Source organism: Lutjanus erythropterus, chromosome 5, assembly GCF_056507025.1.
Source record: "Lutjanus erythropterus isolate fLutEry1 chromosome 5, fLutEry1.hap2, whole genome shotgun sequence".
Taxonomy (NCBI): Eukaryota; Metazoa; Chordata; class Actinopteri; order Lutjaniformes; family Lutjanidae; genus Lutjanus; species Lutjanus erythropterus.
Genome location: NC_139321.1, coordinates 21,460,198 through 21,485,943, shown reverse-complemented (window position 1 = coordinate 21,485,943; position 25,746 = coordinate 21,460,198). Strand labels below are relative to the sequence as shown.

General features: G+C 39.9%; 1 protein-coding gene across 2 annotated transcripts; it reads right to left on the bottom strand.

Annotated features, from left to right (window-relative positions):
* Positions 1–636: 636 nt before the first annotated feature.
* LOC146326784 (protein diaphanous homolog 1-like) lies at positions 637–23,864 on the bottom strand. 2 transcript variants are annotated; one of them, XM_084719138.1, is made up of 10 exons: positions 23,778–23,864; positions 21,912–22,013; positions 21,319–21,558; positions 19,784–19,913; positions 19,488–19,611; positions 19,176–19,341; positions 18,565–18,697; positions 13,783–13,872; positions 2,783–2,826; positions 1,336–1,474 (listed from the first exon to the last, which is right to left on the bottom strand). In XM_084719138.1, exons 1-9 carry the CDS (start codon positions 23,817–23,819, stop codon positions 2,783–2,785), a joined length of 1,071 nt encoding a protein of 356 aa, XP_084575264.1. In that variant the 5' UTR covers positions 23,820–23,864; the 3' UTR covers positions 1,336–1,474. The 2 variants fall into 2 exon arrangements, with proteins under 2 accessions (XP_084575263.1, XP_084575264.1); XM_084719137.1 differs by lacking the exon at positions 2,783–2,826 and having other exon boundaries at positions 637–1,474.
* Between the last annotated feature and the right edge of the window lie 1,882 nt (positions 23,865–25,746).

Below are 25,746 nucleotides of genomic sequence, written 5' to 3'. Positions count from 1 at the left end.
CCTCGGCAGAAAGACCACAAAGCTGTTTATGAAACCTACCATTTATGACAACATGGTCGGTACCGTACAGTAATTACAGATGGCAATGCACACACATGCACACACTGAAACCTACATGCACAAACACACACACATAGGAAGTCGAGTGTGCACACAAAACTAAATATAGGCGACTGATTTCACACACTCAGATATTCTCACACACATAAACACACAGGCATGTAAACTGCTCAGGCTAGGTTTGTATGGAAACACCCTTTTAAACAGCAATGTTTTTTTTTTTTTTTTGGTTTAAATGTCTGTAGAAGGATTTATTCCTCCAGACTAACTTAACTTCCCTGTGGGGTTTATGGGAATGTTCATGTATGTAAGCAAGTTCTCTTCATATAACTGCTGTGGGCACATGTGGTAACAGAGCTTAGGCAAGTTTATGTAAATTATCCCTCCTTTTTATGTGAAATTTAATTAATGCATGCACACCAGTGACCTAAATCCCTTCTCAGTAAAAAAAAAAGAAAAAACAAGAAAAAACTGAAACATACACCCAAGTGATGACTATTATTGGACTGAGTCCACACACCAGCCCAGTACAACCTGTGACAGGATAAATCCTGGGAGTGAAATGACAAGACTGGGTTTCTGTTGGTTGGCACTTTTTTCAAAAATACAGCAGAATGTTTAACATTTACAAAAAGTAACACACAGTATATCAGACAATTACAAAGCAATATGTTTCATAGATTAAAAAAAAGTGAAAAAGCGCATGGTGTTGGCCTGGAACATCCAGAGAAAACTCTATGATGTACCAAATCCCAAACACTCCCAGTCTAAATTTGGGATTTGGAAATAACCGCAAAACAAAGTGTGGATCCCTCCTGAGTAAGTCTTTGGAATTGCTCAAGATGCCCTTTGATGAATGAAAGGTGAAAATCAAGTGATACAGAAATACAGAGAAACAGACAAGAATATATGAAAAGATATGTGCATATGCTGAAGAAAAAAATCTTTATGACATTGGCAAAGATCCAAAGGTTGATGAGGGACGTCCAGGGGTTGTGGCTAAGGCAAGAACCCTGCTCTCACCCCTGCCTCTCCCTGTCCTCCCAGAAGACACAGTCAATGCTAGCCTAAAAGACGGTCCTGTTAAGACAAAGTTAGAGTAACATAGGACTTTTTTTTCAGGAAGCCAACCTCAGATGGATGGATGTTGGCTACAAAATACATCTGTGTTTGGATATCACTGACTCTGTGAGTAAAAAAAAACAAAACCTTTCTGCTCAGGGTGCCTAATTGGACCGAGAAGCAGCGGCATCCAGTATTTCCTCTAATGACTCTGCTCCTTCTAATTTAGGCTCCTCTTTCTCCTCTGTCTCTTTCTTCTTAGCAAGTATGTTGCTGGATGAGGGTGTGTCTTCCTGCATCAGCTCTTTGGCCAGGATGTTGGTCACTGCATGACCAGCTCGTCTGTGGTTGGCTGCGAAAGGGAAAGAAGCAGAGTGAGAGAGATACATAAATGAAGAGATAATAAAAAAATAAATGATAAATTAGATGTCATCATTGTACCAAAACAGGTGCATGCAGATATGTCAGTGCATGCCATGAAGTGACATATCTGATGAATGTGCAAAAAAAAAAATGTAACAACGTAAGAAATATTCATCAGGCTGCTGAACAACATACCAATATGCAGCTCCAGGAACATCACAGGCTTGTGTTTTGAATGCTAAAACACAACATGGATGCTCCATTTTCCCCAATATACACATACGTGCATTACCATGATATTAAACACACAAATAGCTTAATGGTGTGGCTGTGTATGAGCGTGGATTATTGTGACATCTGGACCAACTCATTGCTAATGTCAGATTAGATTCAACATGATCCTGAAAAAGTGAGGAAAATTAAAAAAAAAAAAAAAAAAAAAAAAAAGAAACAAACAAAAAATAGAACATATATTTAAAGGAAGAGGAAGTGGGAATGAGGAGATGAAGGAATGGAGATGGTGAGTGTAAAAGCATGGAGGAAAGGAAGGGGTAAGACGGAGGGGTGAGGCACCACGAGGAGCAGGATGATTCATGTTGTGGGAAGATTAAAGAGGCAGGGATGAATGAAAATGAGACAAACATGGATAGAGGAAATGAGTAAGAGGAGGAATGCTAAGGAATGATAGAGGCAAGTAGTAAAATAGATCACAGACAAATTATGGCTGCAGTGAGGAAAAGATAAGAAATGCACAGAGAAACAGAGTGAGTGTGACAGATTGTGCCCTGAGGAGGCTGTCGTTTTTTATTCTTCTACCTGCTTACTCTGTTATTTCCTCTCCTCGTCCTGCTGCTGCTGCTGCTGCTCCCACACACCAGCAGCCTTGCCTTTATCTCTGATCCCCTCCCTCTATATCCTTTACCACTCTTCATTCTCCTGTGTGGGAGGACAGCTGTGCAGCAGCGGCCATTTTGAATTATATAGGTCAGTGGGAGATTGTGTTTGTGTGTTTGCTGTTATTTTATGCCTGGTGTATGTTGACAACTCTTTACTCCTCAAGCAAAAATGGCTCTGAATAACAGGTTAACATCAGTCCAGGACACACTTGTTATCACAAACAGACACATCGATGCAATGTGTTTCCGTGCTATTGATGAGAAGAAGAAGAGAAAAAAAAAGACTCATGATGCAAACCAATAGTAATACACATGCAAATGAACCATGGTAACACAAACAACAAACCAAAACTTGACACATGGTTCTGATGGAGCAAAACACACACAAAAACATGAGTTACCTAACAGGTCTCCAGAACTAGCTGTGACAAAGACACAATTGAGTCTGAGGAGAAAGAGGAGATGGAGGATTTGCAGATTTAGAGTCATGTTCACAGTTCACTTGTCGTCTTTATATGTGAGCCTCAGCTGGACTGATCAGCACAGACAGCTGGGGTGTCAAATAATCACCTCACACACTATCCGTGAGAGTCACACAGATCACTCTTTGTCTTATGAACACCAACACATGGGAACACTTTCTCTCCTTCTCAGTCTACTCTCACATCCGTCCTCCATGTCTATTTTTGTCCCTCTCCGAGCCTCTCCCTTACTCATAAACTTACTAATTAGAAATTATGCAAATGACCCAAAAACCGAGAGAAAGAGTGTGCGTCAGTGTGGGTGTTAGTGTATGTGTACTGTGATGAGCTTGTCCTAAAAAATCCAACCCGCAGAGAAAAGCTCTTCAAAGGCTGTCAGCCCAGCTCCTCTCGTCTCTCATCCTCCTCCACTCCCTCTTGAGAGAGAAGACAGAGAGGAGGCAGAGAGAGGAGGGATAAGAGTTAGGATCAGAGGGTTGGTGGATTGGAGGCAGCATGGGAAAAAGATGAATTTAGACAGAAACCTGCAGATTTAAGTATTAATGAGAGGAAAATTCTCAGAGAAGTTGTGCAAGTTTTCTCTAGACTTAAATATAGTTAAAACACATGAAGTTAAACAGCCTCAGGGGCAAATACAGCACCTGACAGACAAGTTTACATGAGTATATCAAGTTAGTTTCATCACATGGCATAGATGACACATCAAAAAATAAAAATGGCAAAAACAATATGGCTATTCTATACCGCGATGGAAAAAGTCATCTGATCTTTTACTTAAGTAAAAGTAGTAATACTAGTGTAAAATACTCTGTTAAAAGAAAGTAACTACTGAATCAAACTTAAATATTAAAATACACTTAAAGCATTAAAATACACTTTAAGTATCAAAAGTACACGTTCTGGAGAATGCTCCATTTCAGAGTTATATGTATTATATTACTGGATTATATCTGGTGATGCATTAATGTGTAAATCTTTTGTTTTAGTTAGTAATGGTGGTGCTAATTTCAGGTACTTTATACACTGCTGGGTAGATTAATCTCTAATAATACATCATGTTTGATTTATTTTTTGTTATTAAGAATCTGAATCTATAAAGTACTAAAGTTATTAAATAAATGTAGTGAATGCAATATTGGCTGCCAAAATGTAGTGGAGCACAAGTATAAAGTAGCATACAATGTAAATACTCAAGTTAAGTACAAGTACCTCAAAATTATACTCAAACAGTATTTAGATATACTGAGGATTCTATATTTGTCATATGTTGATACTTCTTTCTGAACGTCCTTGGGTCACTATACATGCAAATCTTTACAATCAGATCACAGAAATATATACTTCCATTTACAAAAAAGGACAAATGGTTTTCCAAAACAGCAGGGTGCTTAACTTAGTTAACAGTACTCAGACCAAATAAAAATAATGCTCTTTTTGGGGACAAAAAAGAAAAATAGAATTTCATCAGACTTATTCTTTCAGGAATCACTTTGTGGTAGATTAGTGCAGTTAGTTAGTTATCAGTTATCTACCACTGTAAATAAAGTGGAACAATCTTGCAGCTCAGCTGTCCAATGAGATAAATCCAACAAAGAAATTATCTCCTGTTCTGACCAGTCAGAATATGATTTTACTACTATTTAAATATCACGCTGATTATTCAAGCACCTCATAATTTGAACACATGGAGTTCAGCTGTCTGAAGGCTGGAAAATGATCCTGATGATGAAATGTAAGATGCAGTGTGACTCATGCTGGAGACAACAAGTCAGGATATCTTGGCCTCTGCTGTCTTGATTTTGACCGCTCTTCTCTCTTGCAAGCCTACCAGTCTTGTGGAGGTGCACTACAAAAATAGCTGGATTAGCCCTTTAACACGTGGCACTAAGAAATACTCAGCATGTGTGTCGTATCCAGAAACTTGCTGTGATGTTGACTAAATGATCCATGCACTTGGCGTGAATCCTGGTGTATGTGTGAAGCGGTAGGAAATGAGACGTCAAGACTCACAACAAAGACTGTTTTTAGGTGTGTTTACTGGTGGGAGTGAGAGTGAATGTGTGTGTTTGTACACTAAGGGGCAATCAGTGGCACAAAAAATGTAGTGAAAAGATCATCTGTAACGCATTACACTCCAGGAGACCCAATAATGACTGCCTGATGAGGGAATAAATGCTTTGTTGTACAGTGTGCATGTGCTGGGGGGAAAAATACAGAAACAGGGAAGAGAGAGAGGAGATAATTTGCAGACAGCTTGAAGGACAGTCTGAGATGAGAAGGTAACATGAACTACCTCAGGGGTTTTGTGAAAGTATGCAGGTAGATTATTCCTACCCTGCAAATTAATGAACTTAAATACTACATGGTGTGATACCAGTGGTTGACAAGGAAGCAGCCATCTTTATGCTCTTAGTTTATTGTCAGTACAGCAGCTGCAGAAAAGCCACCATCACGTGACACCATGGTAACTGTGCCACGACTAGAACGATGGTGTACTTGCAGATGTAGGCTGGACCTCCATCAGTGTCGCCATCTTAGCAGGGACTTATAGCGCCCTCCTCAGGCTACACTGTGTAAAACACTGCTGCTCTGCACAAGAGGACTGTGGGAAACAGTGACGTCATCTAGCACCACTACTGGCTTGAGTCTGTAGGTTAGTATTGATGTGAAAACACACATTTTATGTCCCTGAATGTGCTCAACTGGTGCATATGTGGGGTTTTCTGGCCTGTGTTGTCTCAGTGGTTGTTAGGTTTGCATGTGACATCACCACTGCTTCAGTAATGACTTGTTTGATGAGTGCTCTCCTATTGGCCTGAATTATCTCTCCTCTGTGTGTGTGAGAACATCTGTGAAAGCACAGATCTTTGCAGGGGTCGTTTTCTTGCAGACCGTCTGCAGAACCAGCGTGTGCCTATTGTTGCTACCCCCTTTTTCTCTGTCTCCCTGTTGTGATTGGTGCTTTGTCAACTACTTGCTACAGTGATTGGCTGCTCTGGAAAGGGTCATGACCCAGCAGATGGGTCTATAGTGAGTGTTTAGACGCGTCATTCCTCTACACACCAATGCCCTCAAATTGCTGTAAACACACAAACACACATACAAATTAGCCTAATGTAGCCAAACTGACAGTCTGTACTCACACCAAACAACAGAGACAGACCGTAATTTACAAGCTAAAGCACAGAGCAGTGACGGTAGTTTGAAAAAAGTATGCAGGCTGTCTCTGACACACCATGTGCCTGTTTGGGTGTATGTATTGGTATGCAAACATCCATGTGTGAGTTTGTATTGGCATGCAAGCATCTGGTGTGTGCGCTTTGTCTGTATGTGTTTAAAGGGGGGGGCAGACAGACGGAGGGTAGACAGCTGTAGCTGCTCATTCTTCACAACCAGCACAAACACACACACACAGTGAGCTGAGGCACAGGTCAAAGGTGAGAGGGTATATAGCCCCCACAGCCTCGTGGCTTCCCATTCAGTCACACTGCTGTGACACAATAAGCATGACAACACACTCAATGGGCCCTCAGTAGTTCTTTAACACCAAGTTGGTGACGTGTGCAGTCACCACAGCTGTGAGGGGAGGAAAGAAAGAGGAGGAGAAAAGAGGGGCACACTTCTCGTAATGAAGACCCTTACACACACAATAGTGATCATTAGCTCTAAATACAAATAATAATAAAATAATAAATGTGAGAGTGCTGTATTATATTAGTGTGAGGTAAATATAAATATATTGTCTATATATTCAGGATACACACTCATAGCATCCTAACATGCACCAAAAACCACATATCACATCTATAACACATCTCTAAGTGCTTGGCAGAGAGTGAGTGCCATTAAAATTTACTCTAAGTTGTACGGTGGCCATATTAAGTTGGTAGGAGTTTAATTCTGACAATGAAAATGCCTTGTTGATTGAATTTTTACTTTAATTAAAATGATTAATTTAGATAACAAGTTTCAATGGGCTAAATATACTTTACAAATGTCTGAATACATATTTAGACCAACTGGTCTTCTAACGTAACACCTATTGATGAGCTATCACAGTTAGAAAATGTAGCATTAAACAATTTGAAGATCCGACTTGAATTTAAAAAAAAAGTATTTAACTACTCTATATCTAGATATTCCTGCCTGAACCTCTCTGGAAAGACTCAACTCTGTCTCTTAGGTATCTAGTTTCTGAGGTATTTTCCTCCCCTTCCTCCCTTCTTTTCTGTTACAGCTCCAAGTTCTCTTTCTTGTGGTGTTTCATCATGTGTTTGAACAACTTTGTAGTGAGCAGCCTTCCTACTACACCCATTTTCATTCACATCTGTGAAACAGCCCCAAACAAAGCACCTCTTTAGTTCAGCTATCACTATGTGTCAGATTAAACTAGTCAGGGTGCACGTTGTGGTGCACAGTGCGTGCGTGTTGTTTGAGTACACACAGACAGCAGTGGAGAAAAGAGTAAATGTACTAAATTACCTGCACGAACTGTCCCTCTCTTTTATGAAATACAAACGGTACAACTTATAAACAGAAAGCAAGAACCCTAAACCAATCCATTTTTTGCTATCGATCCTAATGATGCCAAAACTAACCTTCAAAAGGAGACATGGTACCTGAAGTATCAATATTTTGAGATTGATCAGCCCACCCCTACTTTCTTAGAGTATGCTACACCCTTCCACCAGGTTTCATGAAAATCAGGCCAGTAGTTTCTTCACAATCCTGCTGACAGAAAAACAATGCAACAAACAAACCAAACCGAAAACATAACCTCTGGAGATAATTAAAGTGGACCTTTACTGATTTCTAAATAGATTTTCCGTCATCGGGTAGCCAGGGAACTTTTTTTTCCACTAACATAACTTTTGAAACTCAAGAGTGGATTAAAAAAATAAATTAAATGTATATAATGAGATTATTTCAGAGGTGTATAAGACTGCTGTCATAATTTTTCATAATGGTGCTAGATGACTTACTGAGCAGATACAGCCTGAAAGGGTGTGTAATGAAGGACTATACTCTAAATAATCATTGTCTGCTATTGTGAGAAACTGAGTTGTAAAAAATTGAATAAAAAAAATATATTATGGAACATAGTTCACAGTGAAGCTTGTTAACTCTCCTTAAATATTTGTCAGTCAGTAATTTTCAATGCTTTAATTATAATTATTACAATATTTAACAACAAAATAATAAAAACAGAAACCTTGTAATTAGCTACAGCTACAGACTCCTCATTGAAGTCATCCCAAAATCCTCATGCTGATTGTTATCAAACACGCTTGATATTTCAATGACCCTTGAATTCTAACTCTTGAGACATTACGTATGTCGGTATCAATAGTAATGTGAGATGCTCTCTGATTACACAATGTCTGGGCTTCTGCCTGTGCAGAGCAGTTGATCTGATTAGATGCTACATGCTGCAGCAGCTTGATGCATAAATTAGTATTTTATTGAAAAGTAAATAATCTCACTGAACATACTCCCTGATACTTTTAAGTTAACAAAGATGGGAAAAAAGAGTAATTGTATGACACTTCCTCTCAAACAAAAAGTGAACTGATGGGTTAGTCCTTTTTAAAGGTGATTGAGTTAAGACAAAATTGAGTGAGCAGTCAGACTAATCCAACTAATTTCTCTTCTTGATTATTTACACCGCACAAAGACACTATGGGCGTGCATACAAGTGATTTAGGAGAACTTGTCGCATTCACCAATTTTCTCGTACTGTGAATTTTCTTTCAGATACAAACTCAGTTTACAAGTGGTCCAGACCTGTCATACAATCATTTGCACTCAGTCTGCTGCTATCCAAACCAAACATTTTCACTACTGACTGTATATTTCGTTAGTCTGGAAACATTTTAAGTTTGAAAAATAAATTACTCTTCATAATTATTCTGTTTGAATTATACATACATTTCAAATAATAATATAATTGTACCGGTAACACAGCATTACAGCATTTGCTTTTCCTGTTTCTTCACTTTAGCAGGTCTTTTAATTCCACTGCTGACTCTGTTAGAATAACTGATTTTCGTTCATCGATCTCTGAAAGCAGAACGTCAAACAAAACTTCATTCTCCATTTTCATGAATGAACACTACCTGACATATGAAGCAGGCCTTAAATGGAATTATTAGGGCATAGATTTTGCTAATTTACAAGTCTCATGCACACAAATACACACAGGTGGATAATTTACACATTTATCTGAAGTGACAAGCGTTTAATCTGACGTGATGTATTCCTGCAAGCCCTTTGTATGAAAAAAGTAAGAGACATTTAAGATAAGAATGAGAAAATGCTCTTGCCTGAGGCCCATTGTGTCACACTGTAGTACCTGTCCCATTGGCTTTATGGATGAGCATGTCTTTTTTTCATGTATTCACAAAAGATGGATTCACAAACAAACTAACTGATTGAGGCAGCAGCAGAGAACTTCACATATTCTGCAAGATATAATGACTACTTTTGCTGAAGGACTCTGGTGGCTTTAGAGAGAACAGGAAAAGGTTGTCTAACTGCAAGGTAAAGCAGCGAAAATATTCTAAATATTGCATTCACATGCATATTGTTTTAGATGGGCCTTTATTAATTTGCTTAAATATGTCTTATTGCAGATCCTGTTCGTAGCAGTACATTGCGTAGCTTCTGACAATAGGAATCCTTCTGCTTCTCCAAACTGGGAGCGTGCCAACCACCATCCTGACTATGGACATCACACAACCCTACTTCAAATAGTCTGCACTCTATTCTCTTTAAGGCAGCAAGATTCTTCTACCAGATCAAAAACCTGACAGAAGATCTGGGCGATTAACACCAAGAACATGATGTAAAATAAGTGTATGCATATTTTTACATTTCATTTCTGGAACTAAGAAGAAACTGTTTTAATACATGTAGCTCAGCTGGTAGTGTGCGCCCCATGCACTAGGGCTACCAGTGCTTTGCAGTGGTCATGGTTCAATTCCAGCCTGTGGCCTTTTGCTGCATACCCTCTCTCTACCCTCCATTCTGTCTACTCTTCAGCTGTACAATAATTACAGCAGGTGAAACTCCTGTTTTAATTAATGTATGACTGCATTCAACCATGACTCATCCACCCCTTTGCTTATTTATGGCTCATTCAAAGGGATGAATCTTTGTTTTGTGTTTGCAGACTCAGTATGTGAAATCTGATCTGTACTACCATCGAACACAATAGGTAAAATTAATTATAATTTAACTGCATGGAAAAGTAGCATGAGGTAAGATGAGCAACTGGTTCAACTGGCCTCACGGCTGGTAGCATATTATATCTCACAGCCAGTGAGAGGGAGAGAGATAAGGAAACATCTCACCACATAACATGGCCATACAAAACAGATTCAAATAGATCTACGTCTATGCAGACTCAACAGCAATTTTTTACATCATGTCACATTTTTGACCTGAACCTTGATGTTGTGTTGTGCTGCTGTACAACAAACACAGAACAAAGTAAGTCTGATCTTTCCTCAAAGTCTTCCTTTCTGCCCTGTGTACAGCAAATTTTACAGTTGTATTACACATGATGGAGTAAATACTAAAAATACTGTGGCTAGAGGAATGTTTTTAGCCTGCTGATACAGCCTGCCTGTAGCTTTAGATGTGTATCACTTGAGCCAAAGTCAGAATGTGCCTCCTCCTCCAGCTCCACTAAATTGCGACCTCTGACTCAACCACCCAGGCCAACATGCTTGCGCACACAAATATAAAAACACACTGCTATTGTGTGGGTGAAGGACTTGGGAGGAAAGTAGATAACTAGAAGGACATCGCCTTTAAACATAAATGAAGAAAATACAAACTCTTATAATACTACAATTAACTTAAAACCTCAGTACACCTTCACAACCTCAACATCAGTCATGGAAAACCCTGAACTTTGGCAAAAAAAAAAAACAAGAATCACAAAATGGGGTGGAAAGAGGAGACAAGGAGGAGGCACTGAGCACAGAAGTGATGCATACTGCCACTTATTTTTTTCCTACTCCTTCCTACCACAGACAAGTGTGCGTAGGGAGAAAGGCGCTCGCTCCCTCTCTCTCTAACACACATGTTAAGGTATTTCCTGTTAGGAGTGTGAGGTGGCCAAACAGTATTATGGGTGACTGACTGAGCCCTCAAGTGGGCCCCTTTTTTCTCATACAGTGCTCCTGCTTCTCCCTCCGTTTCCTCCTCTCACTGTTGTCTCAGTCAGTTTAGTGGTGATGAGCCTGAGCTGTTTGTGATTAAAGTGAGATTGCTGCACTTAAAAAAAATTCTCAGTGTGACTTTGTGGACTACTGAGGACCACTGGTTACAAACTCTGCAACAGTACAGTCTACAAGCCATATGAATGCCTTTAGAGAGAGAGAGAGAGAGAGAGAGAGAGAGAGAGAGAGAGAGAGAGAGAGAGAGAGAGAGAGAGAGAGAGAGAGAGAGAGAGAGAGAAAGAAAGAAAGAAAGAAAGAAAGAAAGAAAGAAAGAAAGAAAGAAAGAAAGAAAGAAAGGAAGAAAGAAAGAAGTACAGTCTATGCTTTGGCTCTGAGCTATTCCACTCTGGATCGCCGCTTCACATCTGGCTTCTATTGAGGGAGGGATTGGGTTGCACACACTCTCCCCCAGTCTCTCTTATGTGTGAATACTGAACCCACACGAGTGCATGTGAACAAACACATACACATGCGCGCTCTCTCTCTCTCTCTCACTCAGTTAATGGGCATTGGACACTGTCCCACTCACATGGTTGCACATGAGTTTCATACCACTATGTATCATGTTACAACGCTACTATCCTAATAGGTCTTGTAGCCTATTTTCATTTGCACGGTCTTGCCAGACCATATTATCCCCAGAATGTGTTACATGTACAAGTTTAAAAACAGAAAATAATAAAAAAAAGAAAAATAGGGAGAAAAATATCCTAGCCTCCAATGAGTGAATGTAACTGGATTGGGCAGTGGGGCAGACAGCAGAGTAAGTAGGTAACCAGATTACTGGCCTGTCTCTGTGAGCTTACAAACTGAACAACATGCCCTCAATGAAAATCAATACAGGCTGGAGTTACTCACATACAGGCCATGGACTCCTGGCTAGCCAAATAATGACTAAAACAGAGTTCCAGTTTTGTCTTTTTTCTTTTTTTTCAGTTATGCCTTTTTGTTAGACAGGACAGCTGAAGTAAAGACAGAAAGGGTGAGAGAGTGGGGGGATGACATGGGGGTACATGGGGTGAATGCTCTATTGACTGAGCTACCAGGCCACCAGAGTTGAGTGATTTTGATACTATTCGGTATTTTATGACCTAATTTCAAGTAGAAATTTACAGTGAGCTGGGGTTTCAAAACCTACCATAAAAAAACATGAGAAACAAGGGTTAACTACTTTCATTCTTAGTGTTTGTGCAAGTTGAACATTGGACCAATGAATGGCTCCCTAACTAGTTGTAATTAGAGATGACTGTGATTAGATGAGCAGAGGATTAACTGTTGTTACCTTCGTTAGTCAGCAACAGAAATATTAGTCGGTTAATATTTCACTGATGTACAAGGACAGTACTCTAAGATGTTACGCAGCCGCTCACCTTCTCCCCATGCTACAGTGCCCGGATGTTACAGCTAAGTAGGAGAGATTACATCTTGTAAAACCAGCACGTTTTGGCAGTATTTTGATGTAGAAAACGAAAATATGACTGCATGTTGGCTGAGTCAGAATAAACTGGCATAAATCACCCACTGGAGTAATGTCTAACCACATTCAGCAGAGACATGTGGACATTAACCTGCAAGGAGAACAGGCTGCTGGTGCTAGCACCGCTAACATTAGCCACACAGTGTGGCAGGTAATGATAGCTGTGGGTGACAGCTGTTTACATGCAGACACTGATCCTGCTCAGCCTGAAAAGAAAATGCCTTTAATGAGTTGTTGTCATGTTTTGTAGGATAATGTGCAATTTTCAGAATGCATAGCACAAAGTGCCACACATTCCAGCGGCATTTAAAATATGATTATTGGTTATTAAAGAGTGTGATTAATGGTTTGAAATGGCTCTTAATACACAGTGTTTAAAGATAGAGATTAATAAACTGTGCTCAATTTTGACAATTTTCTGAGTAGACTGAGGAGACTAGTTGATATTGAAATTCAGATGGGGAAATTGGTGGCCAGGAACACCAGTAGTTGTAATGTCACAAAATCATATTTATATGTACACATTTTAAACTTAGATTGAAGGTGAGTGGGTCTTCAGCAGATAAATATGAGAATGGCATTCTGGTGTCAAACTCTGCATGTACATCACTCTGAACAGCAATGGTTAATACAATATTTCTGAGTGAAGTAAAAATAAGCTAAACACACTTTAATGATTCATATTTTCCTTCATACATTTTGCTCACTCACCGATCCCACTTCCATAAACTTTCTACCCACATTCTGGTTTATCTTCTTCAGTTCTAAAGTCATATTCCTCTTACATTTTCCGATTCCACAACCACACCCTCACCAGTTGTTCCTCTCCTAAGTAGCCTGCTGCCCACACCCACCCTTGGCACCCTCCCCCTTCTTCTGTTGTTGTGCCAGCCACTGGTGGAATTGGCTTTGCCCCCCCGTATCCATGGCCAGAGAGTACCACCACAACCCACAGTCTCTGAGCCATGCAACAGATGGAACAGAAACAGGGGAACACAAACAAATCTGTTGTTGTGTGTTGACAGAAACATAGAGACAGTAAGGGAGCAGGAGGTGGAACAAATGAGCCTCATATACTATGTGTGTGTCAGTAAGGTATGGATACCAGAAATCTGTGTGAAAGGAAACAGAAATCTGTAAATCAAGCCAGACATGACACTTTGAAACGTCTGCATGTGTTGTGAAGATTTACAGCTCAGCTTGTGTTTGAATACCTGCTTGCCGAGGTCCTCTCTTTCTCCTGAAAGCAGCCCCGGACTGCAGCGCCTCCAATAGGCCATCCATGATACCAGTTTCATCACCCTCTGTAAACACAGCATCAAACATGACATCAGCAACACATCAACAAATGCTGGATGAAATCAATATGAGGAGTCACATTTCAATTTTTATTTATGTCACACACACCACTCCATCATCACTACCATGTTATTTTAAATCAATACAACCCTGACATACACACTCATTTTCTTTCCCAACAACAGGGGAGTAATTAGTGGTTTTTCTAAACCCTCTACCTATCACTGTTCCTCTAAGACACGCCAACACACACGTGGGCATGGGGGTTATTTACCAGCCACGTGGCCACAATAGCAAATTAGCTACATTAACCCAGATGGGCAGTGACCTCGTTCAGCTACCGTCACTGCTAGGGGCTAGACACTGCATTTTAAGAGGGATAACCTGTGTAACACTTAAACACTGAGACCAAACCTCATCATAAACATTAAACTATCACAGATTTGATAAGTTATTGTAGCTTACAGATAAAGGGATATTGACTGGAAGGGAACCTTGTGTCTGTGTGTTCAGGTACAATACAGATTGTATGGGTGGTCTTGTTTGTTTACATCCACATTGTCGGCACAGACTCAGTCTGGTGGCCTTAAATCGGGGAAGGGGGAGTCAGACCAGTGGGGCTGTGGGGGGCTGCTCCATTGCATCCTGCTGTGTGTACAAGTGTGTGAGTGATTGTTTTGTGGGCAGGATTCAGTGGCACCACTCAGCGCTCAGGCAGATGGTTTTAATTATTTCTATTTGAACCTAAATAGAGACAGAGGGATCTGGAAAAAGGGGCAGTGAGGTTGGGGGGTTAAAGGTTTATGTCGTCACCTTCCCAACCCCCAAACACAAACACATAGCTCTGCTCACACACTCACACACACTCACACACAGAATATTTAATCCTGCAGTAAGCCATGAAGCAGATGGCCTGTGGTCTCGCCTGTCACGTCAGAGAAAGTCTCTCTCACATATTTCCACAGCTCACATACACCCCTCGCTGTCCACGTCCTGGAACTGCACAGATAGCACAGAATGATGTAGGCCATGTTTTTCTGCTTCCGGGGAAACACATCTGGCACATTTCCACTCACGCTAATCACATGGTTGGCTTAAACCACTGGTGGAAGCACACAGACACACAAACCTATTTGTGAATATGTACTGGAGGCAGTAGAGGGACCACACAATGACCTGGCTGTATATATAACAGGCTAATTGTTGACTGAATGAACTCCCGACTAAGACTAGAATATCCTCAGGCCAGTGCACTGTACAGCATTACACAGCTCTATAGTGTTTTTGTGTGTGTGTGTGTGTGGCCTAGGGCGACACAATTTTATGAAGCCACGTAGGAGGCTTCTTTATAAAAAGGAGGTTTTACAATGTTTGGCTTGTTTGCGATTAGTAATAGATATAATAATGGGTGGGGCCACACTTGTTGGGTTCAAACATTTGTTGATAATCATGTACTCTTGTTCATGCACATGATTCTTTGGTCTACGTTCTATTAATGGAAATCAATACAAAATCAATGTTGAAATGGTCTCAAAAACTGTGCCAAATATCAATACTGAATATTTGAAATGCTTTCAACACTCATTTTTTTTGCCGTATTGATACTTCTGTACCAGCTGCACTTTCTTGCTATCTGCTCTCAGACAGTGAGTTGGTGCAAACACTGCTGCAGTTCCCACATAGGCCCACCTCCTCTCAATTACTCACAGCACCATCTTCTTCTCACCAGCTGCCTTGTTAAATTTTTTTTTTTTTTTTTTTTAGGTTATTTTTTGCCTTTATTGACAGTGACAGCTGAAGGTATGACAGGAAAGGGGGGGTGAAGAGACAGGGGATGACACGCAGCAAATGAGCCACAGGCGGGATTCGAACCAGCAGCCGCTGCAGAGGACTAACAGCCTCAATACATGGTGCGCGCGCCCTACCGACTGAGCTATAGGGGCACCCCATGCCTTGTTAAATTTATTTCACTAAAAATCTATAATTCTATGCCTTCAATATGAGTCAATTTTTCCCTGTGCTATCGGAAATTATATGGAATATCAATATTTCTTAAGGTACAGTATCGAAATGAGAAATTCCAGCATCATAGCAACAGTACTACCCACCTCCAACACATGATACAAACAGCAAGGTATTGCCTAAAGTAAGTAAGAACATAAGACGGATTAATTAGTCTAATAGCATTAGATCATGAGCTCTGAAAGATGTCTATGTGGATTTGATCTACATAGCACACGCACACACACACACAGGAGGACAGCATGTTGTGTGGAGCAATAGCACCCCTAATGGATGTTCACACAATAACAGATGGTGATATGAATAGTAGAAATTACAGAGAAGAGATGAGTGACAACGAACACAGACATAAAAACAGAAAAATTAAAAGAGTATAAGAATGGAAGACAGTGTTTAAGTTGGCTGGAGACAAAATATCTATTTTCCTAATGTGTCATCATGATCTTGCCCCTCTTTCACAGCTGCCTGAGGTGAGACGTCAGGCTGCCCAGGCTTATCCCATCTCACCCCTCCCACATCCTTTTCTCCTCTCTTCCACTTACCCCCTTTCCTAAGAGACAACAACACAGTCTAATCCCCATGAGAGCATCTGTTGCCCTACTCTCCTTCTTCCTCCCCCCTCCCCCACACTACTCCCTCAACATGTTCTCTATGTAGAGCACGAGCACTCCTAGTGGCTGTTCCCATACCAGCATCTGTGTGGGTGTGTTAACCACACATGCACACACCCTCAGCCTCATAGATAAAAAGAACACAGGCTCACACAGTCTTTTACAGACACTACTGACACCTAGCTGTAGAGAGATGGAAAAGCCAGCCACCAAGTGGTCTGGCATATCTCCAAAGATGAGTGTATGAGAGCCATGGATGGATATTTCATTACTGTAGTTAAGTTTTATCAGATAAAATTAGAGCAATGAACTTGGACTTCTGGGTGTAGCATCCAAGTTCTCTGCCAATCTTGTGCCCTCAATCTTGAATTTTCAAGTTTTATGAGAGTCAAATAAAAAACAAGTAAAGATTAGATTTGATTAAATAAGTAATAATCTAATAAGAATGTAGAAAATTGAGTTACTATTCGATCACATGCTTAGCACATTGTGAGGCTCCACTGAGTGAGCGTCTGTCTGTCTGACTCGCAGCGGAATGACAGGACCACAAACTGCAAACACACGCTGACCTTCCAGGGTTTAACCAATAACTGGGATGTCATGTTTACAGAGAGACAGAAAGTGAGAAAGTGGAACATTCAGAGAATGCATGGGAAAGAGGAACTTTCAAAGACAGTACACATACTATATGTGAGTGTTAGCTGCCAAAAGAAAAAAAGGGAACAATGAAAATAAGAGTGTGTAAAAGTGTAGCTGCTGAAAACAACATTTGTCTACTAATCAGCCAGTATGAGGGTTATAAACAAATACAGAACAAAGACCAGGTGTGTGTATGCCGGATTTGTGTGTGGTTGTATTTAAATAGGGGGGGTCGAATAACTCCGGGCTACACGGGTAGTCAAATATGCCACCTGTATGTAAATGATCTCGAGCCCATTAATGCACATACACACACACTCATCTTTGAAGCACTATTATGTTCCAGTCATGCATGCCTCTAGAGGCTGAACATGAAATTTGACTACCTCACTTTTTTCCATAAAATGTCTGCTCCATGCTTTTAACGCAGAGACAAAATATTCCAAGTAGAGTCTCAGTGCTCGCTGTCTCTTTAAGTGCCCCTTTAAATGAACGGCAGACACAGGGGGAGGGACAGGAAAAAAGAAGAGGGGGTGATGGAACAAAAGACAGAAAAGAGAGGAGAGGAGAAGCCAGCTGGAACATGGAGCACTAGCAGAAAGGCCCGAAAGACTTTTTGTAAAAGAGGTTCACAAAACAGACACGCAGATACACATTCTTACACACTCTCACACAGTGCAGAAACACTTTGGCCAAAACAATCTTTCTCCTACACAGGCAAAAGCAAAACAAACATTCACGAGAAAAAGACACAGTACTTTTGTAACACACATACAGAAAGATATACACAGAGTGAGGCTGCAGCAAATTTTGACTGTGGAACTGCGGAGTCCCAGGAGAACCTGACTGGAGCCAGAGAGAGGAGGAATGTACTGAAACTAGGTCACAGTCTGAGAGAAGGGGGAAAAAGTGCCTGTGTAGAAGTATGTCTCTGCAAGGCAGGATTTGAGTTTGTGTATAGGAGGATGAGAGAGTGAGAGTGTGTGTGTATGTGTGAACAATATGCTTCTAGCAGTCTTTTCAAAGCATAACAGCATCTCACACAAGAGTGGAAACATGTTTTTGGTGATAAAGAGATTCAGAAATTCTCTTTTATGGAAGCAAATCCTCCTTGGTTCACCAGAGGAGTGAAAAGAGGTCCAGCAGTTCCTTGTATACATCCCCCCTTGTCCTCACTTTCTGTGGTGCTTATTGTTACTTGTTTACTGCAAAACGCAGGTCATCAACATTAGATTAACTCCAGTCTATAAATACTGATGGTTTGCTCTTTCACACACACATGCACACAAAGACACACACACACATTTTCCACAGAAGCATGGACTCTGACTGCCCCCAACTGGAATCTGAGGGAAATACAAACAGATACAAGGTGTTTCTCTCTCTTTCAGTCACACTCAGGTAAACAGATGCAGCAATTGTGACCTGCGTTGATGTCAAGAAGCTGGTTCTTCTTGAGTTTTTCCTCCTTCTCCTTCTCTGCCTTTTCCCTGGCCAGTTTGGCCTTCTTCATCTTCTCCTCAGCCTCCTTCCTCTTCTGGTTCTCCTTCACTGCTTGCTGATGGGGGAAGAAAGAGAAACAAAGAGACAGTCCATGTATGAAAACTGAGTTTGAGGATTGGTGTGGATAACTTAATGTTAAAAAGAAAATGATTCTTTATTGGAGATTGAATGTCTGTGTATCTAAGCATAACTTCAAAACTAGATGGCAGTTATCCACAGTAACTGGTAAAACAAGTTATGTCTGGCTGGAGCCCTCCCAAACAGGACATTTACAGTTGATGTATAAACTGACAATATAATGTAGTCTCTCTCATTTGTTTATATGTCAATAGAAACAGGTGCACAGCCTTTTTTCTCCTCTCGGATTGACATTTGTCTTTCATGTTTCCCTCTTTCATCTTTTCCAGTCCATCTGTGTGTATTTCTTCGTACTATATGTGTATGAATTTGATTTGAGGTTGGTCACTAAAGACTGAAAACCGCACCTATCCTCTTTTGAAACAGAACAGTTCATTCAAATCCACAAAACACACCTGGAACATGTTTTTAAAGGTGTTAAGGTCCCCAAAGAATTCCTCTGCAGAGATTTTTCTTGGGTCAAAGACAAAGTACACTCCTAGGTCGGTATATTCCTTCTCCATATTCTTATGCAGCAGATCCAGTTTCTCATACTGCTCACGGGCACTACCCACAAAACTGTGGAGACACAGTGTTAAGGAACATAGAAACAATATTTCTCTATGTCTCTAGATTACTTATGATGACAAGATCTATGGTTTGACATTTTATAGAAACAGACTCTTTTAAGCAATTGCTTAAATATGAGACTGAATAAAGAGGATATGGACATCTTCTCCACAAACAGGTCCTTGTCATTTTGAGGAGGAGGGAAGGTTTCCAGATCTTTTTCCAGGTTCTTGATCTGACGGCCCATCTGGTCAAGGTTCTTCTGAAGTGTCTCTACAGAAACTGCAAGGGACATAACACAACGATTAATGATACAGGCCACCTGCATACAAAGACATTTTTCAATGAGAACACACTGTATCAATATGATGAATGTAATGTGTAACAGAGGTTGTAATGGATGACACTATTCAGGGATGGAGATGCACAGAGATCAGTTTGATGTCTCATATACCTCTGCTGGCCTTTTCCACATGGATGAGCTCATCTGTAAAGCCCATGACATCAGGATACTGCTCCTGGCACACATCAGCGAGGAAATGGAGCAGTGTTTGCTTCAGATCACCTGATTTGGTGTCACGCAGCTGATTGGGAAAAGGATTGATTTAAAAAAGGCACAGTGAAAAGGTAATCAATGAAAAGTTATTACATGTCTGCATGTGCTGTCAATATTTCACATCTTTTGGTCAACAGCAGCGATGCCCAAACTTTTTCTCTTGGCGGGCCAAAACTGAAATGGTGGGTCAGTGTCTAAAAGCAACTTCCTGTGTAAAGTGTCACTCTTAGATGTTCATATTATGAAAAATAATTAATAATTAAAGATTCTCAATATTTAAAAAGTATTTTTCCTCACAAAAATTAAAACAGTATAGACGGGTTCATATCACATGTACATTTTTTAAGTAGTTTGTTTTTGCTAGAAACATCTGATAGGTCATATCAAACCATGTGGTGGGCCAACTATGGCCTTTACAGATGTGTAAATGGACATGTAAGTAAGATTATGGATTTTGAAAAATCTCATTATTTATGCACTTTTGTCTGTGTCCATATTGCCTACTTCACATTATAAAATCAAATAAAAACATGATAAAATGAATTAAGTACAGACACTATTGTAACACTAACTAGATGTAGCATCTCTGCTGTAATGAGAGAATTATGGGGCCATCTCTTATACAAGTCAGGAACATAGCCACTGATTGGTTGACAAGTCAGGAACACAAACTCTGATTGGCCGACAGTCTCAACGCAGGGCATCTTGGGATTGCCAGTGGGTGGCTAACAACAACTGTTTTCAGCATGGAAACATGGATAAATAACTACAAAAGATAGAGATTATTGGTTTGTGGATTTGGCTTTTTGGCAGTTTCTGAAAGGGAAACAAAAACACAAAGCTGAAATTGTACAGGTACAATGCTAGCATTAGCATTAGCTTAACAGTAGCCTGCACAGCTTAGTTTGGGGCTAACCCCATCATTTTTCCAGCTATTGGGAGATAACCAAAACAAATTATAAAATAACTAAATAAATAACTAAAGACAAGATTTTTCTTAGTGTTTAGAAGCTGCTGTGCTTATTAACTGCCACATTGTAGCGTGAACTGTACATTTACTGCCAGAGTGACGGTTTGCAGATTGACAGAGTTTAAATTTCTGCTCCACTGTGAGTGTGAGCAGCACCGGCAGCACACTTGCACACCGCACACACATTACGTACTGCCCTGTTCCTTAAAGGAGCTATACTGCATTTAGGACAGTACGCCACCATAAAGTCCAATAAAACTTAGTAAATAAGGCATTTGCGGTTAACCGCCATCCCACGGGAAGGGTCACTTTGTCCCTGCAATCAGCAGTAATCCACACCATCACAGCCCTAGTCCATACTTGACCTCCAGGAGTACACACCAGGTAAGACTAAGACTATTTTTTTCTTTTTTACTGTGTTTGTGTGTTTTTGTGTGTGTACTATGTCTACAGGTCATTTTACCTTGCAGAGGTATGATATGGAGAAGCCAAATGCCTTTCCATTACGGGAGCCAGAATTCATAAAGTTCCCAACAAGTAGGATGATCTCTAGCAGCTTAGAGAATTTCTCGCTTTTCCTGAGCTCCTCACAGGCTGCAGTCACAGAAACCACATCTGGCTTGATGTTGTTCAGCTGTTCCTCAAACTGTAGCTTGAACAGGATGGCCTGAAGCCGTGGCATCAGCCGCTTCACGCTGGACATCTGGAGGGAGAAAAGAGGGTGGGGGGGATTTGAGACCCATGCCTAGTACATTTGTCGCCACATAAATAGTGTGTGAGTATGTAGTTGTGAGTGTGTGAAGGGGATTTCTTCTATTACGCACATCTTCCACAGTTGAACAAAGCAGTCTGTGTTCAACAGGATTGTCTGTGTCTAATATATTGACAGCAGTATGACTCCATCTCATTTTCTACGAGTCATTTGCCATTTCACTGATTTCTCTGCTATGTTTGTGGTTAGTCATGTCAGTGTCAGCTGGGATGTTAGACTATACCAATTTTATAAAAACAAAACAAAATTATGTTTTGTGTGCGTGCATGCTTGTCTGTCCTCACCACTACTCCAAACTGTTCAGACTCGGCCAGGTCATCATATTCATCCTTCATCTCTCCCAGGACACTCAACTGATCTGGTCCTGGCAGTTGTTTGGTCAGATTCTAGGTGGCAATAAAAGGAAAATATGAAAAACAGGATCTGGATACACTTATGTTTTTGCGTGGGTGTACACAAAATTCAAGACAGACTGATGGATGTTTGAAAGAAATTTCTTCTGTGGGTTATTGTTGACAAATGGACATTCAGCTAATGAGCAGAAATCTTAAAGATTCAAAGTGTGAAAAATTTTTGAAGATTGTGATCTTGATTATTAGGGGTGGGAGAAAAAAAACAAACATTCTCTTAAGTCTCGTGATTCTGTTTTTTTTTTAACAATTTCTGAATCGAGTGTTTATATGTATGCTAACATATAATGGAAATTCCTATTGACATGCTAACAGAAATTAGCATTGCGATTATGGTAATATTATCTCAACAAATTATCTATTTTAAATCACATGATCTACATAAAATAATGTGACCTCTTACTTTCAGGCATATATTTCATCTGCTTTGTGGAAGCTAATTGTTGCTGTCTTCATATTGCTAATTCAGTCTATTACTCTGGCTTCATCACTGATCAGCTACAGTGATCTCAAAGGGTCAAAACTCAAAGTTCACGGTTTCAAAGTTCAATTTTATACATGATTGATGTTAATTTAAAGGCTCTTTGTATATGTGCAGTTTTTAGGGGCTCAATTCATCTTGCTTTATTTATTATATTCTCATGGCAATAGCGTGATGAGCAGGAACAGCTGAAGTTTACTTCAAAGAGTATTTTATTCACTATATTTATAAGCAGTATAGGAATGACGCTGCTGAAATAAAACTCAGATAGGTTGACTGACATGTGATGTGCATAGTTGTTGCAAATAAGACTCATAATATACAGTCTAGATGTGTACGATTCAACTATTTCACATGGTCTAGTGTTAAAAAAAGCAAACAAAACAGTCAACTGTAATATCATATCATAATACTTGTAGAATTAGAATATTTAATCACTATATATATCGATTTGTCACTCAATTATAGTGACAGAAATGAATCAGGAGATAAGTATATTGTCCCAGCCCTTGTGTTTAAGTAAAACCCTTCTTATGCTGCCATTTAGGCCAGGTCCGTCTTGTTAAAGAGATACTGAACCTCATATCACTTCCTGGTTAAATAAATATTAAAGATAGAATAAACAGGATTTGTTGGAGCTGTTCATAAATGCACCAAAAAGACAGTCGATTGATGAGTCTTATATTAGAGATGTTTCACCTCTTGGATGAGAGGCAAAACATCTTCTAGAACTTTATCAAGTCCAGTTTCCTACGACAACCTTTTCTGACAAACACCATGACCTGCATGACTGAGAACCTTCACAGACATGCCATAAGCACAGGAAAATAATGAGAAAATAAGAATGTGCGGGTGAAGGGCTAGGTCTCCGTTGATGCAAACACTGCCACATGATTCTGGTACGTCGTGGGTGATTATTTTTGTACAAGTCTACACCTTGTTTTTTAAAGGGGGGATATTGTCCATATTTTGCCCTTGAATAAAAAATATTCTGCTGTAAGGTACATCTACATGGCAGAGGCTTGCTGTCACAAGAGTATGCAATTATCTCAATTCATTTTTCTCTTGGTTATTATATTCACTCATGATGCTTCAAACAACTACATAGGCATTAACTGATCTACTTTGACATTTACTAGAGAGAATAACACAAAGGAAAACAAACTTTTCATTCCACACTGTACGGCCAGAAGATACATGAATGTTGGTATACACAGAACCTTTATATACCGAAACTGGAGCAGATCTGAGCTCTGTACCTGAACCATAGACTCTGTGAGGATCTTCTCATTAACCTCCATGATGGCGTTCTTGATCTGCTCATAAGGAATACGGAATGATCCCAGGAAAATAGCTGTAGGAGCAAACACAATTTAACAGTACTCATTAAAACCCAGTAAGGATTCAATTAAACACGTTACTATCAGCATTTGTCCACAATATGCGTTTAAAGAACAATGTTATTGGTATGGGTGGATCTGGCTTGTTAACAGATTGGGCATGTATGGACTTACAAAGGTTCTGTGCGGACTTGGAGTCCAGAACCTTGAGCTCCTTGACCTTCTTCTTCTGCATCTGTTTCTTTTCATCTCCGCCGGCCTGCTCATTTTTGGCTGGAGAGGCGGATAGAGACATTGACAGGGTGGTGGTAATATTCAGAGATGAACAGAAGAAAGAGAAGACTTTGTTAGAAATCACATTTGTTGACTAGAACAGCTGGATATGAATAGTAATAATGCTGGAAAGAAGGGCAGTAGTAAAATCAGAGGGTTCTGTAATAGAGAGAGAAGAGGATGCGAGGGATGGATAGAGGGCCTACATGACGGCTATAAAAACTGACAGACTTGGCATGGCCTTCACTTTTTCCACTCTCGCCCAACTGTATGGTGTCACAGAGGTGTTAGGATTATTGTATCAGTGGCCTTGGGTGAGATGGAACTGCTCTGAAATGGCTTTAACACCAGGGAGAGATGTCCCTGGTGTGTGTGGGTCTGGTAAATATGGTTGGACGTTTGTTAGCTGTAAGGCATTTAGAGTTTGCAATCAGCTCACACACATACATGTATAGTACATTCTATCAGACACACACACTTTACAACATTTCACATTAACGTGTTCTGGCAAGGTCAGGATTGTGACTGTAAGGATGTGTCAGTGTGTGGGGGTGAATGTGCACTAGATGAGAATTAGGAGTGAAAGATGAACAAGCACATTGGTTTGACCACATAACAGCCCACTGTGCACAGGCACATCAGATCTAAGGTCAACGTACGTCAGAGTGCTGGATGTCACAGCTCTTCACTTGTTTCTGCCTGTATTATCTAACCACTCATACTCAATTTAACCTTCATCTGAAAGAGCAGCACAAACACTGTATGTCATAATTAAAATCACTTGTCGATCAACAAAGTATTTGTCACTGACAAAACTGATAATCAAATATAGATGAGCCACATTTTAAGAGATTTCATTGACAACAAAGTTCACCATGAATAGACATTTAATAACAGAATAGATCATTAAAACAACTGATAGCGCGGGGCCTTATTTGTAATAGAAATAACAGGTAACAGGTAATGGAGCAAATTTTGGAAAAGGCCTAAGAGCAGGGATGAGTTTTGTTAGGATTTTATTGATATGGATATAAACACCACTCATTGATAGTGATAATTAGTGATACTCATTGATAGTACTTGTCACAATTTAAAAATCCATTAATTATTTTAATAATATTTTTAAAAATGAAAACATAGCATGAAACAGTTATTTTACCATAGGGTTTTTTTTTTGCAAAATTAAAAAGTTAAATTGTTTCCTGAGTTATTACATTTTGAATGAATTTGAATGAATGAATTTTGAATTTTGAATGTTTTACCCTGTCAGCTATTTATGTAATGTTACATAAATACCTATAGCAGTATTGTCCAGGAACTTATCGATATTTTCATAATGACCAGTCAGGAACTGGTACCAGTTTGATACCGATTCCTGCCTAGGAACATCTCTCAAAACCACAACTATTCTTGTTCACCCAGTATAAAAAAAACTTTAAGAGACAGTGGCCTTCATCATTGCTCATCCTTTTTTCTGCGTAGTTGTAAAGTTTGACAAACACCGGAGCATCTCAACTGCCACTGTTTTTTTGCAATCTCTATTTAGGTTTTGTCTAATTCTCAATGTGGCCTTGTCCTTGTATAATCTGTATAAAGGTGAGACAGTAACAGGAAA

Excerpts from the sequence above, each read along its gene's own strand:
- LOC146326784 (XM_084719137.1), bottom strand. The coding sequence starts at position 23,819 with ATGGAGGTTAATGAGAAGATCCTCACAGAGTCTATGGTTCAG. Across the intron at positions 22,014-23,777 it reads TCACAGAGTCTATGGTTCAG|AATCTGACCAAACAACTGCC; the intron begins GTACAGAGCTCA and ends ATTGCCACCTAG. Across the intron at positions 19,342-19,487 it reads CTGTTTGTGGAGAAGATGTC|CAGTTTTGTGGGTAGTGCCC; the intron begins CATATCCTCTTT and ends ACTGTGTCTCCA.